This window comes from Blennius ocellaris, assembly GCF_963422515.1.
Source record: "Blennius ocellaris genome assembly, chromosome: 17".
NCBI classification, from domain to species: Eukaryota; Metazoa; Chordata; class Actinopteri; order Blenniiformes; family Blenniidae; genus Blennius; species Blennius ocellaris.
The window spans coordinates 744,970-759,551 of record NC_137666.1 but is presented as its reverse complement, the minus strand read 5'-3'; the positions used below and the strand labels follow the sequence as shown (position 1 = coordinate 759,551).

The 14,582-nt window shown below is 46.8% G+C and overlaps 1 protein-coding gene across 1 annotated transcript in view; it reads left to right on the top strand.

The window, feature by feature from the left end:
* smoc1 (SPARC related modular calcium binding 1) overlaps window positions 1-9,786 on the top strand; it is a 61,016-nt gene extending 51,230 nt beyond the window's left edge. Inside the window, exons 12-14 of the mRNA XM_080512839.1 lie at window positions 1-99; window positions 355-388; window positions 6,562-9,786. The exon at window positions 1-99 is cut by the window's left edge and continues 146 nt beyond it. Of these exons, the coding sequence (XP_080368965.1) occupies window positions 1-99; window positions 355-388; window positions 6,562-6,601 (173 nt within the window). The 3' untranslated portion in view covers window positions 6,602-9,786. The remainder of the gene's footprint in view (window positions 100-354; window positions 389-6,561) is intronic.
* Window positions 9,787-14,582: the final 4,796 nt, after the last annotated feature.

Genomic DNA, 14,582 nt, shown 5'->3' with positions numbered 1-14,582 from the left:
AGAAATGCGCCCGCAAGTTCACCGACTACTGCGACCTGAACAAGGACCGGGCCGTCACCCTGCCGGAGCTCAAGGGCTGCCTGGGCGTCAGCAGAGAGGGTGAGACCGGCAGCCGGGCGTTGTTTCACGGCTCCGCCACCAGGGGGCGTAGTTTGTCACAGGGAGCGACTGAATTCCAACATTTTAACCAACGAATCATCACGATAATCGTATAAAACATCGACTCAGTCAACGACGCGGAGCTAAAAGTTGATGTAACGCTAATAAAGAATATTTTTTTGGTTATAATTTAGTTTTTACATACAACATGTCACATTCACGTCCTTGTTTGTTTGTTTGTTTTTCTCTTTTCAGGCACTTCAACAACAAGCGTCAACCAAGGGACAAGGCAAGGGACTAATGTGTTCAGTAAGGCAAACTAACGCCGCGCGCTGGAACAAACCACCGGTTCTCTCCATTAGTTCTATTAATACATTTTATATATCGCTTTTTTCTAATACTCTCTGGGGATTTTGATTTTGAAATATATAATACACCTTTAACACTTTATCTGTGTAGGTTTTTGAGTGACGTATGACATAAAAAAAACTATTATACTATATTAGAGAATTTTTTCTTTTTTTAAAGTGAAATAAAAAATATTTAAATCTACACATTTCGCAGGCTTTAGAGATAAAACCAAATGTAGGAAAAAAATATGCAGGATTTTAATCATGTTCATCAGATTAAAGCCAATTTTACCTTATTTAAATATCAAAAAGTATAGAATTTAGCTTAGTTTTTAGTTTATTTAATTTATTGTAAAAAATTTTTAAAAATCAATACAACACAGAACAAAAGTGATCAAATCGCTCAATAAAAGGGAGCATAACGAAGATTAATTTAAACACTCTTATTTATCACAAATAATCATTTACCATTATAGTCACTTTTTTAAAACAAGTGTGTTGTAGAATATTTTGAGTCCTTGTCTAGATTGTAGAATCTCAAATGCAACGTTTCCTCAGTTTAAATTTATATTATCATTATTATTATTATTATTATTATTTCCTAGGCCCTTTTAGATTCTCTCATTTCTACAAAGATTTTTTATCCAAAAAGATCTCGACTCAGTTTAAAACTTTTTTTTTCTCGCCGTCGACGGAGGAAAATGCTTTTACTGCACATGCAGAGTGAATAGAATAGAATAGAATGCCTTTTATCGTCACTGTACCAGGTACGATGAGATTCAAAACAACTCCAGCAGCAGTGCAGTACAGAATATGTAAGAACTTTAAAAAAAAAGTGCAGAATATGTAAAAAAACATGGAAAGGAAAATAGTGCAAGAAGGAGGGCGGGGGTGTAACGGCGGTAAGGTGCAATAAAAATGATATTGCACCTTATGCAAAGTAAATAGCTTCATTACAAAAACGCCCGACGGCACCCTCTACTGGTCCGTCGTCATATTCAGTGTGAAAACGTACGTCGCTTTGTTTTGAAAGCTTCCATTTCTCCCACTGTGCATCACTTCCACCAGCTCTCTGCTTGTCCATCATTGTCTCGTTGTGTCCCCCCCCCTCCCTCTCTCCCCTCCCCCGCTGAGTGAATACTAATCCTGGTGGTTTCTCACCACCCGGCCCGGTCCGGTCCGGTCCGGTCCGGTCCGGCCCTGAGCTCATGTGTTTACCCTGGCTCTTCCCCCTGCAAGAGGCTGCAGCACAGTGGCTGGGAACAGAACGGGGCATAACGTCAAGGGGCCCCCGCGGGCCCCGAGCGCCGCCTGCCAGGATAAACAGGCCCGCTGGGCTGTTTTGGTTATACTCACTGAATCTATCACCTCCGCGCTTAAGAGCGGGACGTAAATGTCCCTGACAGCTTTATGTGGCTCCTTGTGCTCCGAGTTACAGCCGATTATGGAGTAGCTGAGGTATGTGGGGGGGTGTGGGGGGGTGGGGGACATGTGGCACCGGTACTAGTCCGGCTGTTCCTTAACGGCCTGGATCTCTTGAAGTCAGGACGCGTCCGCCAGGCGCTAAATCTCCCCGGGACCCGTCGGCAGAGAGACGTATTTACGGTTTACGGTCCGTACCTTCCCGACGAGGGATCGGGTAGAACACGCGTCCCCCCCCCCCCCCCCCTCCCCCCCTCCCCCGCCTCGCTTGGCAGCGGCGCAGGAAAACATGCGAGTAACCTCGTGTGGGACTGGAGGTGCCGGAGACGGTGGCGTCCGTCCTCCGTCCTCCGGGGGCAGACTTGCCGGAGTCTTGAGCCAAGCGACGAAATAAGTCTGAGGTCATCTGTCGCTGCGGTAAAAACACACAAAGGAAAAAAAAAAAAAAAAAAAAAAAGTTTTGCCGTGCGTCGTGGCCAACGAGGTTCACAGTGTTCTCCTCGCCAGCCTAATTCCATTCGGAGAGACGTAAACACATTTTGAAATAAGTACAAACACATGTGGCCGCGCTCGTACCGACGCTCGCACACAATAGCGCCGCCGTTGTTACGCATTTAGAGGATCCAGAGGCTTCGGTTCGCGGAGACGGTGGTTTGAAAAGCAGGCGGGTCGAGCGGCGAGGAGGTGAGGAGGTCGTTACGGTTGAACGGAAAACTGATAAAGGAATCCATCCGCAGATACGAGGGTCCAGTACAAATTCATCTCTCTTACACCCAATTCAATGAAACAAGGACAAAAAAAAACAAACCCTCCAGAATAAATCTAAATACCAACGTACCACCAAAAGCTCGGCACTTCAACCTTTATTACCAGATATTTTCTGTATACAAACATAAGGTCCGTGGCCCAAAACCACCAATTAACGAGACTAAAAAGCAGTGATGTGATTCAGCCAATTGACCTCTGAACGTACAACTTCCTGTCAATACGAGCGCGTTTCCTCTGGCGACTGCGGAACTTACTGGAGGGCCGTTCACACCAGGAACCGGTTCACCCGAACCAGATGTTTCTGGATCATCTGTGGTCCGTGATGTCATCAGATAACCACGACAATCAGGGGCTACGAGCTCCGGTGGCGCTGCAGAAGCTACTGACGCTAGCAGCAGGGCCATAGACCTATAGAACTAGAAGCTACTGACACTAGCAGCAGGAGGAGGAGGGCCGTAGACCTATAGAACTAGAAGCTACTGACGCTAGCAGCAGGAGGAGCGGGGCCATAGACCTATAGAACTAGAAGCTACTGATGCTAGCAGCAGGAGGAGGAGGGCCGTAGACCTATAGAACTAGAAGCTACTGAAGCTAGCAGCAGGAGGAGCGGGGCCATAGACCTGTAGAACTAGAAGCTACTGATGCTAGCAGCAGGAGGAGCGGGGCCATAGACCTATAGAACTAGAAGCTACTGACGCTAGCAGCAGGAGGAGCGGGGCCATAGACCTGTAGAACTAGAAGCTACTGATGCTAGCAGCAGGAGGAGCGGGGCCATAGACCTGTAGAACTAGAAGCTACTGACGCTAGCAGGAGGAGCAGGGCCATAGACCTATAGAACTAGAAGATACTGATGCTAGCAGCAGGAGGAGCGGGGCCATAGACCTATAGAACGTGAAGCTACTGACGCTAGCAGCAGGGCCATAGAGCTATAGAACTAGAAGATACTGATGCTAGCAGCAGGAGGAACGGGGCCATAGACCTATAGAACTAGAAGCTACTGACGCTAGAAGCAGGAGGAGCAGGGCCATAGACCTATAGAACTAGAAGATACTGATGCTAGCAGCAGGAGGAGCGGGGCCATAGACCTATAGAACAAGAAGCTACTGACGCTAGAAGCAGGAGGAGCAGGGCCATAGACCTATAGAACTAGAACCTATGACGCTAGCAGGAGGAAGAGCGTGGCCATAGACCTATAGAACTAGAAGCTACTGACGCTAGCAGGAGGAGCGGGGCCATAGACCTATGGAACTAGAAGCTACTGATGGTAGCAGGAGGAGCGGGGCCATAGACCTATAGAACTAGAAGCTACTGATGCTATCAGGAGGAGCGGGGCCATAGACCTATAGAACTACAAGCTACTGACGCTAGCAGCAGGAGGAGCAGGGCCATAGACCTATAGAACTAGAAGCTACTGACGCTAGCAGCAGGAGGAGCGGGGCCATAGACCTATAGAACTAGAAGCTACTGACGCTAGCAGCAGGAGGAGCAGGGCCATAGACCTATAGAACTAGAAGCTACTGACGCTAGCAGGAGGAGGAGCAGGGCCGTAGACCTATAGAACTAGAAGCTACTGACGCTAGCAGGAGGAGGAGCAGGGCCATAGACCTAAAGAACGTGAAGCTACTGACGCTAGCAGCAGGGCCATAGAGCTATAGAACTAGAAGCTACTGACGCTAGCAGCAGGAGGAGCAGGGCCATAGACCTATAGAACTAGAAGCTACTGACGCTAGCAGCAGGAGGAGCAGGGCCATAGACCTATAGAACTAGAATTGAAAATAAATCCCTAAAGTCCCCAGAACCATCGCTGCAGCCTTTCTGAATCGAAAACGGAACAACGACGGCGTTTTCACTCAGTCGTCGTCGCGTCACGTACGTATCTGTGACACGATGATGAAGAGTACAAGATGGAACTGAAAGACAAAGAACCGGTATCAGAAAAAAACCAACAACAACAGAGGACAAGTGGATCTGGGTCACCATGACAACACGGGAAAACAACAAAAAAAAAACATTTAGTGGTAAATCAAGCATAAAGTTCCATAATTCCTGATTAAAGCCGTGACGTCGGGACTCCAGAACCCGACCTGCAGCCGCCGGCGCCGCTCACATGGGGAACGTCTGCTTCACATTGTGAGTGAGCAACGAACCATCAGAACCCAGAGCAGCGCTTGTTTAGACAATCCAGGTAGTTTTTCAGGCAGTTTTGAGCTTTTGTTTGTAAAAAAACGTTCTGAATAATAAGAGCTGAGGTCACCGCTGGCGCGCCGCCTCGCCGCTGACGGCCTCTTTTCTCGACGAGCTCCTGAAACTGGCCGAACCCCCGGCGACACGTTCTGTCACGCCGTTCCGTGTGGAACTCGCCTCCGAGCTTCCTCTCGCCTGCGCTTGCTGCTGCCCGCCGGTGTTTGTCCTGGCGGGCGGGAATGAAAGGAGGGCTTTATGAAGCGGGCCTGGCACCGCGCACCGGCCGGACCGGACGAGAGCCTCGGGTCCAGGTCCTCACCGAGCCAACGCCAATTAATGCGCAACCCACAGACGCTTGACGTGCCGGTCTGGAGCTAGCAGATGTGGGCAGAGGGGGACCGACCGCGGCGGCGGCGGCCACAACAACATTAACTCAAAACTCCTGAGGAGTTATCGCCGCCCCGTCGTCCTGCTGCCGCCACATACGGCTCGACCGCGACTCGACCACGACTCCCAGCCAAGCGTCTTCACTGTTCGGTCCCAGGCGATCCTTTGTGAGACGGGATCTGCTTTCATCTCTTTATCACGAACGCTTTGTGTGGTTAAAAGGCTCAGACAGAGTCTCCGGTGACGGCCGGGAGAGGAAGGGAAGGACGGGTCGCTGCTCTGGAGCCTCGCGAAAGCCAATTCTTCAGCGCCGCCCCGGCTCGGCTTGTGGGACTTTTATCTGAGCTCGACTAAAGGCCCCTGCAGACTCTTTGAAGAACAAGACGAACGTTCAGCAGCGCCGAGTTCTGTTCTTTTTGAGTGTGAATCGGCCTTAAGGCTACAGCCACACAGGAACCTGAGGTTCTCAAAAGAAAATTCCGTCCAAACGTCACTATGAACTCCCCTCAACACGAGGCTTCATAGCATGTAGTACACATGTCAGGCCTTTAGGGGCGCTGTGACTCAAACACATGAAAAACACAAAAGACACAGACATTTACAAGTAGACTCCTGCTCATAAACCTCTCTACAACTCTAGTTCTATAGGTCTACGGCCGTGCGCCTCCTGCTGCTAGCGTCATTAGCTTCTGCAGCCCCACCAGAGCTTGTAGTTGGTTTGTATCTATGTAGTTTACTAACTTTTCCCAAAAACTACTCACCGGATTTGCATGAACTCTTCAGGGATGATTTGTCATCACCTCAGGACAAATCGATTACATTTCTGAGACCTTAACGGCAAACCGTTTCCAAATAAAGCCCAAGAAGCAGCAAGAAAATGTCCCATACATAGCGGATGAGAGGAGATCAAAGGTTGCCACGGCGATGCTCCTTGCTCATGTAGCTACCTGACCGACCTCGTTATCATCGATATGAGCTAACGGCTATCGCGGCAGCAATGCCAACTCGGCTCCACGAACAAATGTGGTGTTGGCGAAGTCTGCGCTCTACCGAGTGTAGCTCTAGTTTTATAGTTGACCGTCACCATGACAATACAACTTCGTCATCTGTCCGTGTACTCTCATTGTAAACGTTTATTACGTGCATGCGTGTGTGGTTCCATTACGAAAACAAACAACAGCACCTGCTAGTGGCCGGACAGGGAAACTACACAGTTTTCGGCCTGAGTTCGGTCAAAGTCGCCTCCTATTGATACCCTTTTGTACGATTTCCCCCGACATCCGGCAGTGACTCTTCGTTTTAAAGCTCAGTAACGCCAACAATCACCCTGACCGGGTTTGTGTCGTCCCAGTAGGTCGTCTGGTGTGAGACGAGACGCGTCGAGAAGCTGAGACGAGAGCAGAGGACACAGAGGGAAGGCGTCCGGACGCCTGCCGACGGGAAAGAGAAAGACGGAGCAGAAAAATTCACAAAGTTCCTGAGGTTCCAAAAAAAAAGAAAAAAAAAAAAAAAGAGGAAGACGACGAAGACGAAGAGGAAAAAAAAAAACAAGAAAATGAAGCGGCGCCAAAATATTTGCACTTTCTCCCTTCCTTTGGTTGACATTTTATCTGCTTTTAATGTGTCGTACTTTTCCTCTCTGGAAAGTTTTAAAGGGTAAGAATGAGAATATATTTGTAACGAGATGACAGGCTCCCCCGCCGGGAGAGCGAGAGGCGTGTGTGTGTGTGTGTGTGTGTGTGTGTGTGTGTGTGTGTGTGTGTGTGTGTGTGTGTGTGTGTGTGTGTGTGTGTGTGTGTGTGTGTGTGCGCGTCCATGTCTGTTTTGATTCAATCTTAAAGTCAAATGTATTGGTTTGCTTCACATCCTGGTCCACAGGAAACTGTCGGCCTGAACGTAGCTCGGTGAGGTGAAGTGTGCCTCCACAGGGGGGCGATAGAGAGTTTTGCGTACGAGGGTCACGGTAACGGAGAAAGTCGTGTCCGTCCGGCTGATTGCGTTTACCGAGGTCGCTAGAGTCAGTCATCACAACTTGTGCTGTAGATTTAGATCATTGCCGCTGGATTCAAACCGGGAACCCTCTGACTCAAAAGTTAAGCCCCTCCCCTTTTTTTATTTTTTTATTTTTTCACTCATCCTCACCCATCCACACGGCGTTCTTAAAAAAAAAACTTTAAAAAATTCCATCCACACATCACTTTGATCTTGACTCAACAGGTACATATGCCAGTACATATGCCAGGCCTTTAGGGGGTGCTGTGACTCACTGAACACACAGAAAATACAGAGAAAGACATGGAGAGCACAAACACGGAGAGGTAGAGAATACTCTTGCTCCTCCTCGGACTTAAGAAATCCAACATATTGCCTTATTAAACTGACTGCACAGCTCAAAGCTGAATCAGCATTTTAGAATTCCCCCCTCTCTGGAACCAGTGTTAAAAATACAAACTGCTTTCAAGTCCCCTAAAACACCACGCCACCTGGATGATCAGCTTAAAATAAATACGATAATGTGAAACGGCGTTCTCGTGTGGACGGGGTTTGCAACTTGCCACCAGGAGAGGGCGCTGTAACAGGAAATGAACCAGAATCAAAAAAAGCTTGTTGACTTCAGATGTGACGCTTCAATACTAGAGTATGGTATTTCGAAGAAAAACAAAGTGGAAGCTGATTCTTTTTTCTTTATGACAAAGATAAACAAAGCAATAAAAAATAACTTCAAAGCAACTAAATCCTAAACAACAGCATTGCTGAATCCATTAGATAAATATTATGTTATTATACCGTATTAACTGGACTAAAAGTCGAAGTATTTTCTTGTTTGGCAGCAAGTCATGTGACTCATTAAAACGCAACTTGTGTCAAAATATAAAACGACGTACCACCTGTGGACCCATGTCATTACGTCAAAAGAAAAACTTCCATTATTACCGTATTTGACAGAGCAAACGCACATTACAAATATTTCTACGAAAACTTGTAACTGAAACAGTAAAAGAAATTGTTTGAGGAACTTGTGAGGAAACAAAATGGCCCAATCGAGGCTAAAGAGTCAATAACGAGGGTAGAAAATACAAATTCACAGATCTTCAACCAGCAGAGGAACTTGTAGTCTGTAAATTACAGTAAATGTGAACTAAACTTTTCTCGTACTGCGTCTGAGACGAAGCATCCGATTTTTTTTTTTTAATGGCTTTATGACGTACAAACAGCACCCTCCAGTGGCCTCGCATGAAAACTACACGGCTCTTAATTTTTTTTTCCAAAACTCAACACTCGCGAACAAAGGCGCGTTTTCCACCCGAGGCGTTGCCGTGGAAACGTGGTTTTCTCTCCTGGAGAGACTGAAGTTTCTAATGAAAACTTCATCAAACTAAATACTGGAGTCGTCACTGCGGCAACACCGGTGGAGATAAATACAGTTGTAGTTCGTCCTCCAGCCCCGCCTTGCCTTGCCTTGCCTCGCCTCGCATATTGGAGATTCACCAAGAGAAACGTGTCCCGTGAATAAAGGAAAAAGGTTGAAACGGTTTGTTTTGTCACATCTCTGCTATGGATCACGAGACGGAAGAAAAAAAAAAAAAGCTCCTGTTGTGAATATGTACAATAACCTTTGTTTGTTTGTTTTACTAAATATAATTGAGACGTTTTCCTGTAAAGAGAGAAAAAGAAAGAAAGATGCTGTTGTGTGTTTACGTCTCGTTACAGTAGCTGAAGTCGCTGCGCTAAGAAAAGAAAAGCCGAGGCCAGACTGGACGATTTATTATTTTATCCGCGCTGAAGGCTATTTTTTTTGTTTGTTTTTTTTTAAACTGTTTTACGAGTCCCGACTCCGTCGCCAGGCAGAGCTGAGGTTTGTGTTCAGTATCTGGTGAATCACAGGTCCAGAGCCGGACCGTGTGTGTGTGTGTGTGTGTGTGTGTGTGTGTGTGTGTGTGTGTGTGTGTGTGTGTGTGTGTGTGTGTGTGTGTGTGTGTGTGTGAGAAGTGCTTCCAGACGCTGGAGAGCCGTGGATCACATGTGAGAGTTAAAACAACCTAACAGGCTAAAATCACAGCCATTTTTTTTTTTTTTAATTTGTGGGGGGGTAAGGTAGTATGGGGGGGGGGGGGGGTCAGACATGTCCTGCACCTCGCCAGCAGAGACCCAACATCGTCCTGATGAACACATGAACTGTTCAGGGTAAATAAAGCTTCCAGACCCTTAGATTAAAAAAAAAAAAAAAAAAAAGTCTAAAATGTAGATTTTTGTATTTGTGGGCGACTTGCAGCAGGACGGACGTCTGAGATGAAAACATGAAATGCAGGATAAGACCAGCGACCCCCACCCCCCCCCCCCCCCCGATCCACTTCTCACCCACATCTGGTTAGACTTTGCTAGGCCTGGACAGTCCAGGAGCTTTTTCTTTTCTTTTCTTTTTGTTTTTTTCTTCTTCTACTTTCTAGTGACCCCCGGTGGACGAGACGCGTCACTGCAGGTGACCAGATCTCAACTGTCTTTTTTGTTTTCCACGTTCAAACCAGGACTTTATGTTTAACTTCATGAACCGGCAATAAATGTAAATGTAAATAAGGAAGAGGTTTTTTTGTTTTTTGTCATTTCGCGCACGTGTGTGTGTGTGTGTGTGTGTGTGTGTGTGTGTGTGTGTGTTACGTCTGATTTAGTGATGAGACTTCAAAGGTGCGGATGTTGTCAGTGCATGATGGGAGGTGGTGTGTGTGTGTGTGTGTGTGTGTGTGTGTGTGTGTGTGTGTGTGTGTGTGTGTGTGTGTGGGGGGGGGGGGTTTGGGGGGGTCTCAGAGATGAAACTGGAGCCAAGAAGCAGCTGCAGTACATCTGTCTTGTACCGACACATGTGGCATTTGACTTCCAGTGAGGTTCAAAAGAGTTTTATAATGACGCAGCTGCTTAGGGTGTGTGTGTGTGTGTGTGTGTGTGTGTGTGTGTGTGTGTGTGTGTGTGTGTGTGTGTGTGTGTGTGGTACAGGTGCTGCTCCATGTTCTTTTACAGGCTCTATAACTTTAAGGGGGGGTGGGGGGGGGGGCAGTGATTACCTGCACTCATGTGTAACTACTATTACAACGTCACCTAATGTTTAAATTACTCGAGTAGAAACACTAAAAAAAAATACTAAAATACTCCTTTTCCTGGGATGTTTTGTTTGTTGACTGAGAGAAGGACCTGATGTGTTTTATATCTGCATTTAAAACACACAAATGTAAATAAAAATCTCTCTGTTCTCTCTTTTTTTAATTTGGTAAACAAACATTGCAGTGATTTTCTGTATGAGAATACTTTGTTTAGAATATTAAACCAAACTGTGGCTGCACTGGAAAAGTACATTCTGCTGTTTAAGTTGTACTGAAGTGCAGGAAGGAACTGAAGAATACTGAATGTTTCATTTGAATTTAAACAAACAACAAAAAAAATAGCAGAGCCACTTTGACCAAATACACGTCCGCAGATTCTACTATTCTATTCTATCACTCAATTCTACTATTCTATTCTATCACTCAATTCTACTATTCTATTCTACCATTCTATTCTACTATTCTACTCTACCATTCTATTCTACGACTCTATTCTACCATTCTATTCTATCACTCAATTCTACTATTCTACTCTACCATTCTATTCTACGACTCTATTCTACCATTCTATTCTACGACTCAATTCTACTATTCTATTCTACCATTCTATTCTACTATTCTACTCTACCATTCTATTCTACGACTCTATTCTACCATTCTATTATATCACTCTATTCTACCATTCTATTCTATCACTCTATTCTACCATTCCATTCTATCACTCTATTCTACTATTCTACCATTGTATTCTACTATTCTATTCTACCATTCTATTCTAAGATTCTATTCTACCATTCTATTCTACGACTCTATTCTACCATTCTATTCTATCACTCTATTCTACCATTCCATTCTATCACTCTATTCTACTATTCTACCATTGTATTCTACTATTCTATTCTACCATTGTATTCTAAGATTCTATTCTACCATTCTATTCTACGACTCTAGTCTACTATTCTAGTCTAACATTCTATTCTACGACTATTCTAAGATTCTATTCTACGACTCTATTCTACGACTCTATTCTACGAGCATCACAGCGCAGCAGACGTTGGTTTCCATGGCGACAGTACACTTTATACTTCGTCAGGGAGAATTTCTAAGGTGGTAAAGACGATTCGATGTTTTCCGACGTGATTCAACGCGACGAACCAACGTTTGTCTTCTATGATTCTATTCTAAGATTCTATTTTACCATTCTACCACTCTATCCTACCATTCTATCCTACCACTCTATCCTACCATTCTATCCTACCACTCTATTCTACCGCTCTATCCTACCGCTCTATCCTACCGCTCTATCCTACCGCTCTATCCTACCGCTCTATCCTACCACTCTATCCTACCACTCTATTCTACCACTCTATCCTACCACTCTATCCTACCGCTCTATCCTACCGCTCTATCCTACCGCTCTATCCTACCACTCTATTCTACCACTCTATTCTACCACTCTATCCTACCACTCTATCCTACCACTCTATCCTACCACTCTATCCTACCACTCTATTCTACCACTCTATCCTACCACTCTATTCTACCACTCTATCCTACACTCTATCCTACCTCTCTATTCTACCGCTCTATCCTACCACTCTATTCTACCACTCTATCCTACCACTCTATCCTACCACTCTATCCTACCACTCTATCCTACCACTCTATCCTACCGCTCTATTCTACCGCTCTATTCTACCGCTCTATCCTACCGCTCTATTCTACCACTCTATCCTACCACTCTATCCTACCACTCTATCCTACCACTCTATCCTACCACTCTATCCTACCACTCTATTCTACCACTCTATTCTACCACTCTATCCTACCACTCTATCCTACCACTCTATCCTACCACTCTATCCTACCACTCTATCCTACCACTCTATTCTACCACTCTATTCTACCTCGTTTTGGAGGCGACAAGTTGAATTTGTTCTCTTTTTCTTTCTTTTCCCCTCAAACATCCTCGGCGCATTGAAACACTTAGGGACAGATCAAAACACCATTACAGGTAATTTTGGGTGGGGGTGGGGGTGGGTGGGGGGGGGGGTGACTAATCATTTAGTGGTGGGGGGGTGCTGCACTCTGCATGCCATTTGCTCCTGATCCCCCCCTAATGAAGCACCTGCCTGGCTGCCTGAGCTTGCAGGGTCAGGGTGGTGGTGGTGGGGGTGGTGGTGGTGGTGGGGGGGTGGTGGTGGGGGGGTGGTGGTGAGAGGTCACGCTCCAGACAGGCGTATCCTGACGCTGATTAGGAACTCAGCTGCAGGACCAGCTTGCAGGTGGACGAGGAGTTTCCCCCCCCCCCCCCGACATGCTGGGCTTGCTTCTTCTTCTTCTTTTTTTTTTTTTGTTCCCTGTTCTACTGCAGCCACATTTCTACAGGAGAGTCTTGGGGCCAGTGGGGGGGGGGGGGGGGGGGGGGATGCAGGTTTTTACAAAGAAAAAAGTGCCTCGGCTCAAAAAGGTTGAAAAATCACTGGACGAGATTTATTTGCATTGCCGGTTATTTTTGCATCTAGATCTGCGTTGTGAAGCCGTCAGTTCACACGTTGCTTATATATCCAGAAGCTACACGTGTTCCGACGTATGAAGAGCAAGAAAACTAAGATGTATTCGATGTGGAGCCGGCAGATGAACGCCCCCCCCCCCTCCCCCGACAGCTTCACCACAAGAACCACATCATTTGTGCATGAAAATAATCTCCGTCGTAAAACGTTCACACACAGAAAAATAAAAATAAAAGTATGAAGTGACGACGCCCTGAAGGCAGGAAGCTGACGAGAAGCAGATCAAGTCAATCCGGACAGACGGCCGTGATGTCATCGGCCACAAACTTAAGACTTCAATAAAACTTCACACTTAAGTTATTGTTAACAGAGGCTTGTTAAAATAAACTTCATGAAACAGTATATATATATATATAAATATATATCATGGTACTTTACAACCTCCTCATGCTTTTAACTTTTAGTCATAATTTTTTGCAGAACTGGAAGAACTGAAAAAAAAAAAAAATGGCCGCCATGCAACGCACACTTTCCCAGGAAGCCATTTGGGATTCGGTGCCTTGCTCAAGGACACTTCAACACACACGCGTGAGATTCACCGGCGCCTCGAAGGGAGTTTGTCTCGTGACGATTTACTCGATTACTCAAGGAGGTGAAAACCCTCGCAAACCCTCGTCCTCGTGTTCGTCACACGATCGCTAATTCTGATCCCAACCCCCGATTCTTGAAACACGAGGAGGAGGAAGAGAGGAGGAGGAGGAGGAGGAGGAGGAGGAGGAGGAGTAGGAAGAGGAAGAGGAAGAGGAAGAGGAAGAGGAAGAGAAAGGTGGAAGAGGAGGAGGAAGAGGAAGAGAAGGAGGAGCAAGAGGAAGAGGAAGAGGAGGAGGAGGGGAAAGAGGAAGGGGAAGAGGAAGAGGTGGGGAGGAGGAGGAAGAGGAGGAGGAGGAGGGGGAAGAGGAGGAGGAGGAGGGGGGGGAAGAGGAAGAGGAGGAAGGGGAAGAGGAAGAGGAGGAGGAAGAGGAGGAGGAGGAGGAAGAGGAGGAGGAGGAGGGGAAAGAGGAAGGGGAAGAGGAAGAGGAGGAGGAGGAAGAGGTGTGGGAGGAGGAGGAAGAGGAGGAGGAGGGGGAAGGGGAAGAGGAAGAGGAGGAAGGGGAAGAGGAAGGGGAAGAGGAGGAGGAGGAGAGGAAGAGGAGGAAGAGGAAGAGGAGGAAGAGGAAGAGGAGGAAGAGGAAGAGGAGGAGGAAGGGGAGTGAAGAGGAAGAGGAAGAGGAAGAGGAGGAGGAGGAGGAAGAGAGGAGGAGGAAGAGGAGGAAGAGGAAGAGGAAGAGGAGGAGGAGGAGGAGGAGGAAGACTAAGAGGAGGAAGAGGAGGAGGAAGACTAGAGGAGGAGGAAGATGAGGAAGAGGAGGAGGAAGAGGAAGAGGAGGAGGGAGGAGGAGAAGAGAGGAAGAGGAAGAGGAGGAGGAGGAGGAAGAGGCCCTCAGCTGGTATCTGTCAGTTCGGCCACAAATTCACCAGCCGGGTGTGATTTCATCACCGGGCCCTGTGTGTGTGTGTGTGTGTGTGTGTGTGTGTGTGCGCCAGACGGTCAGTCACACTGCAGGATGGACGCGGCGCCGGAGCCTCAGACCGGATTGATCAATAATCAGGTTAAAATGAGCTCCTGATCCACTTCCTGTTCACATCGTCGGACCTGAAGCGGATTTAACTCCTCGACTGGAAACGACGAGACGAAACCGACGTTTCCCTCGACGACGCAGGTAAAG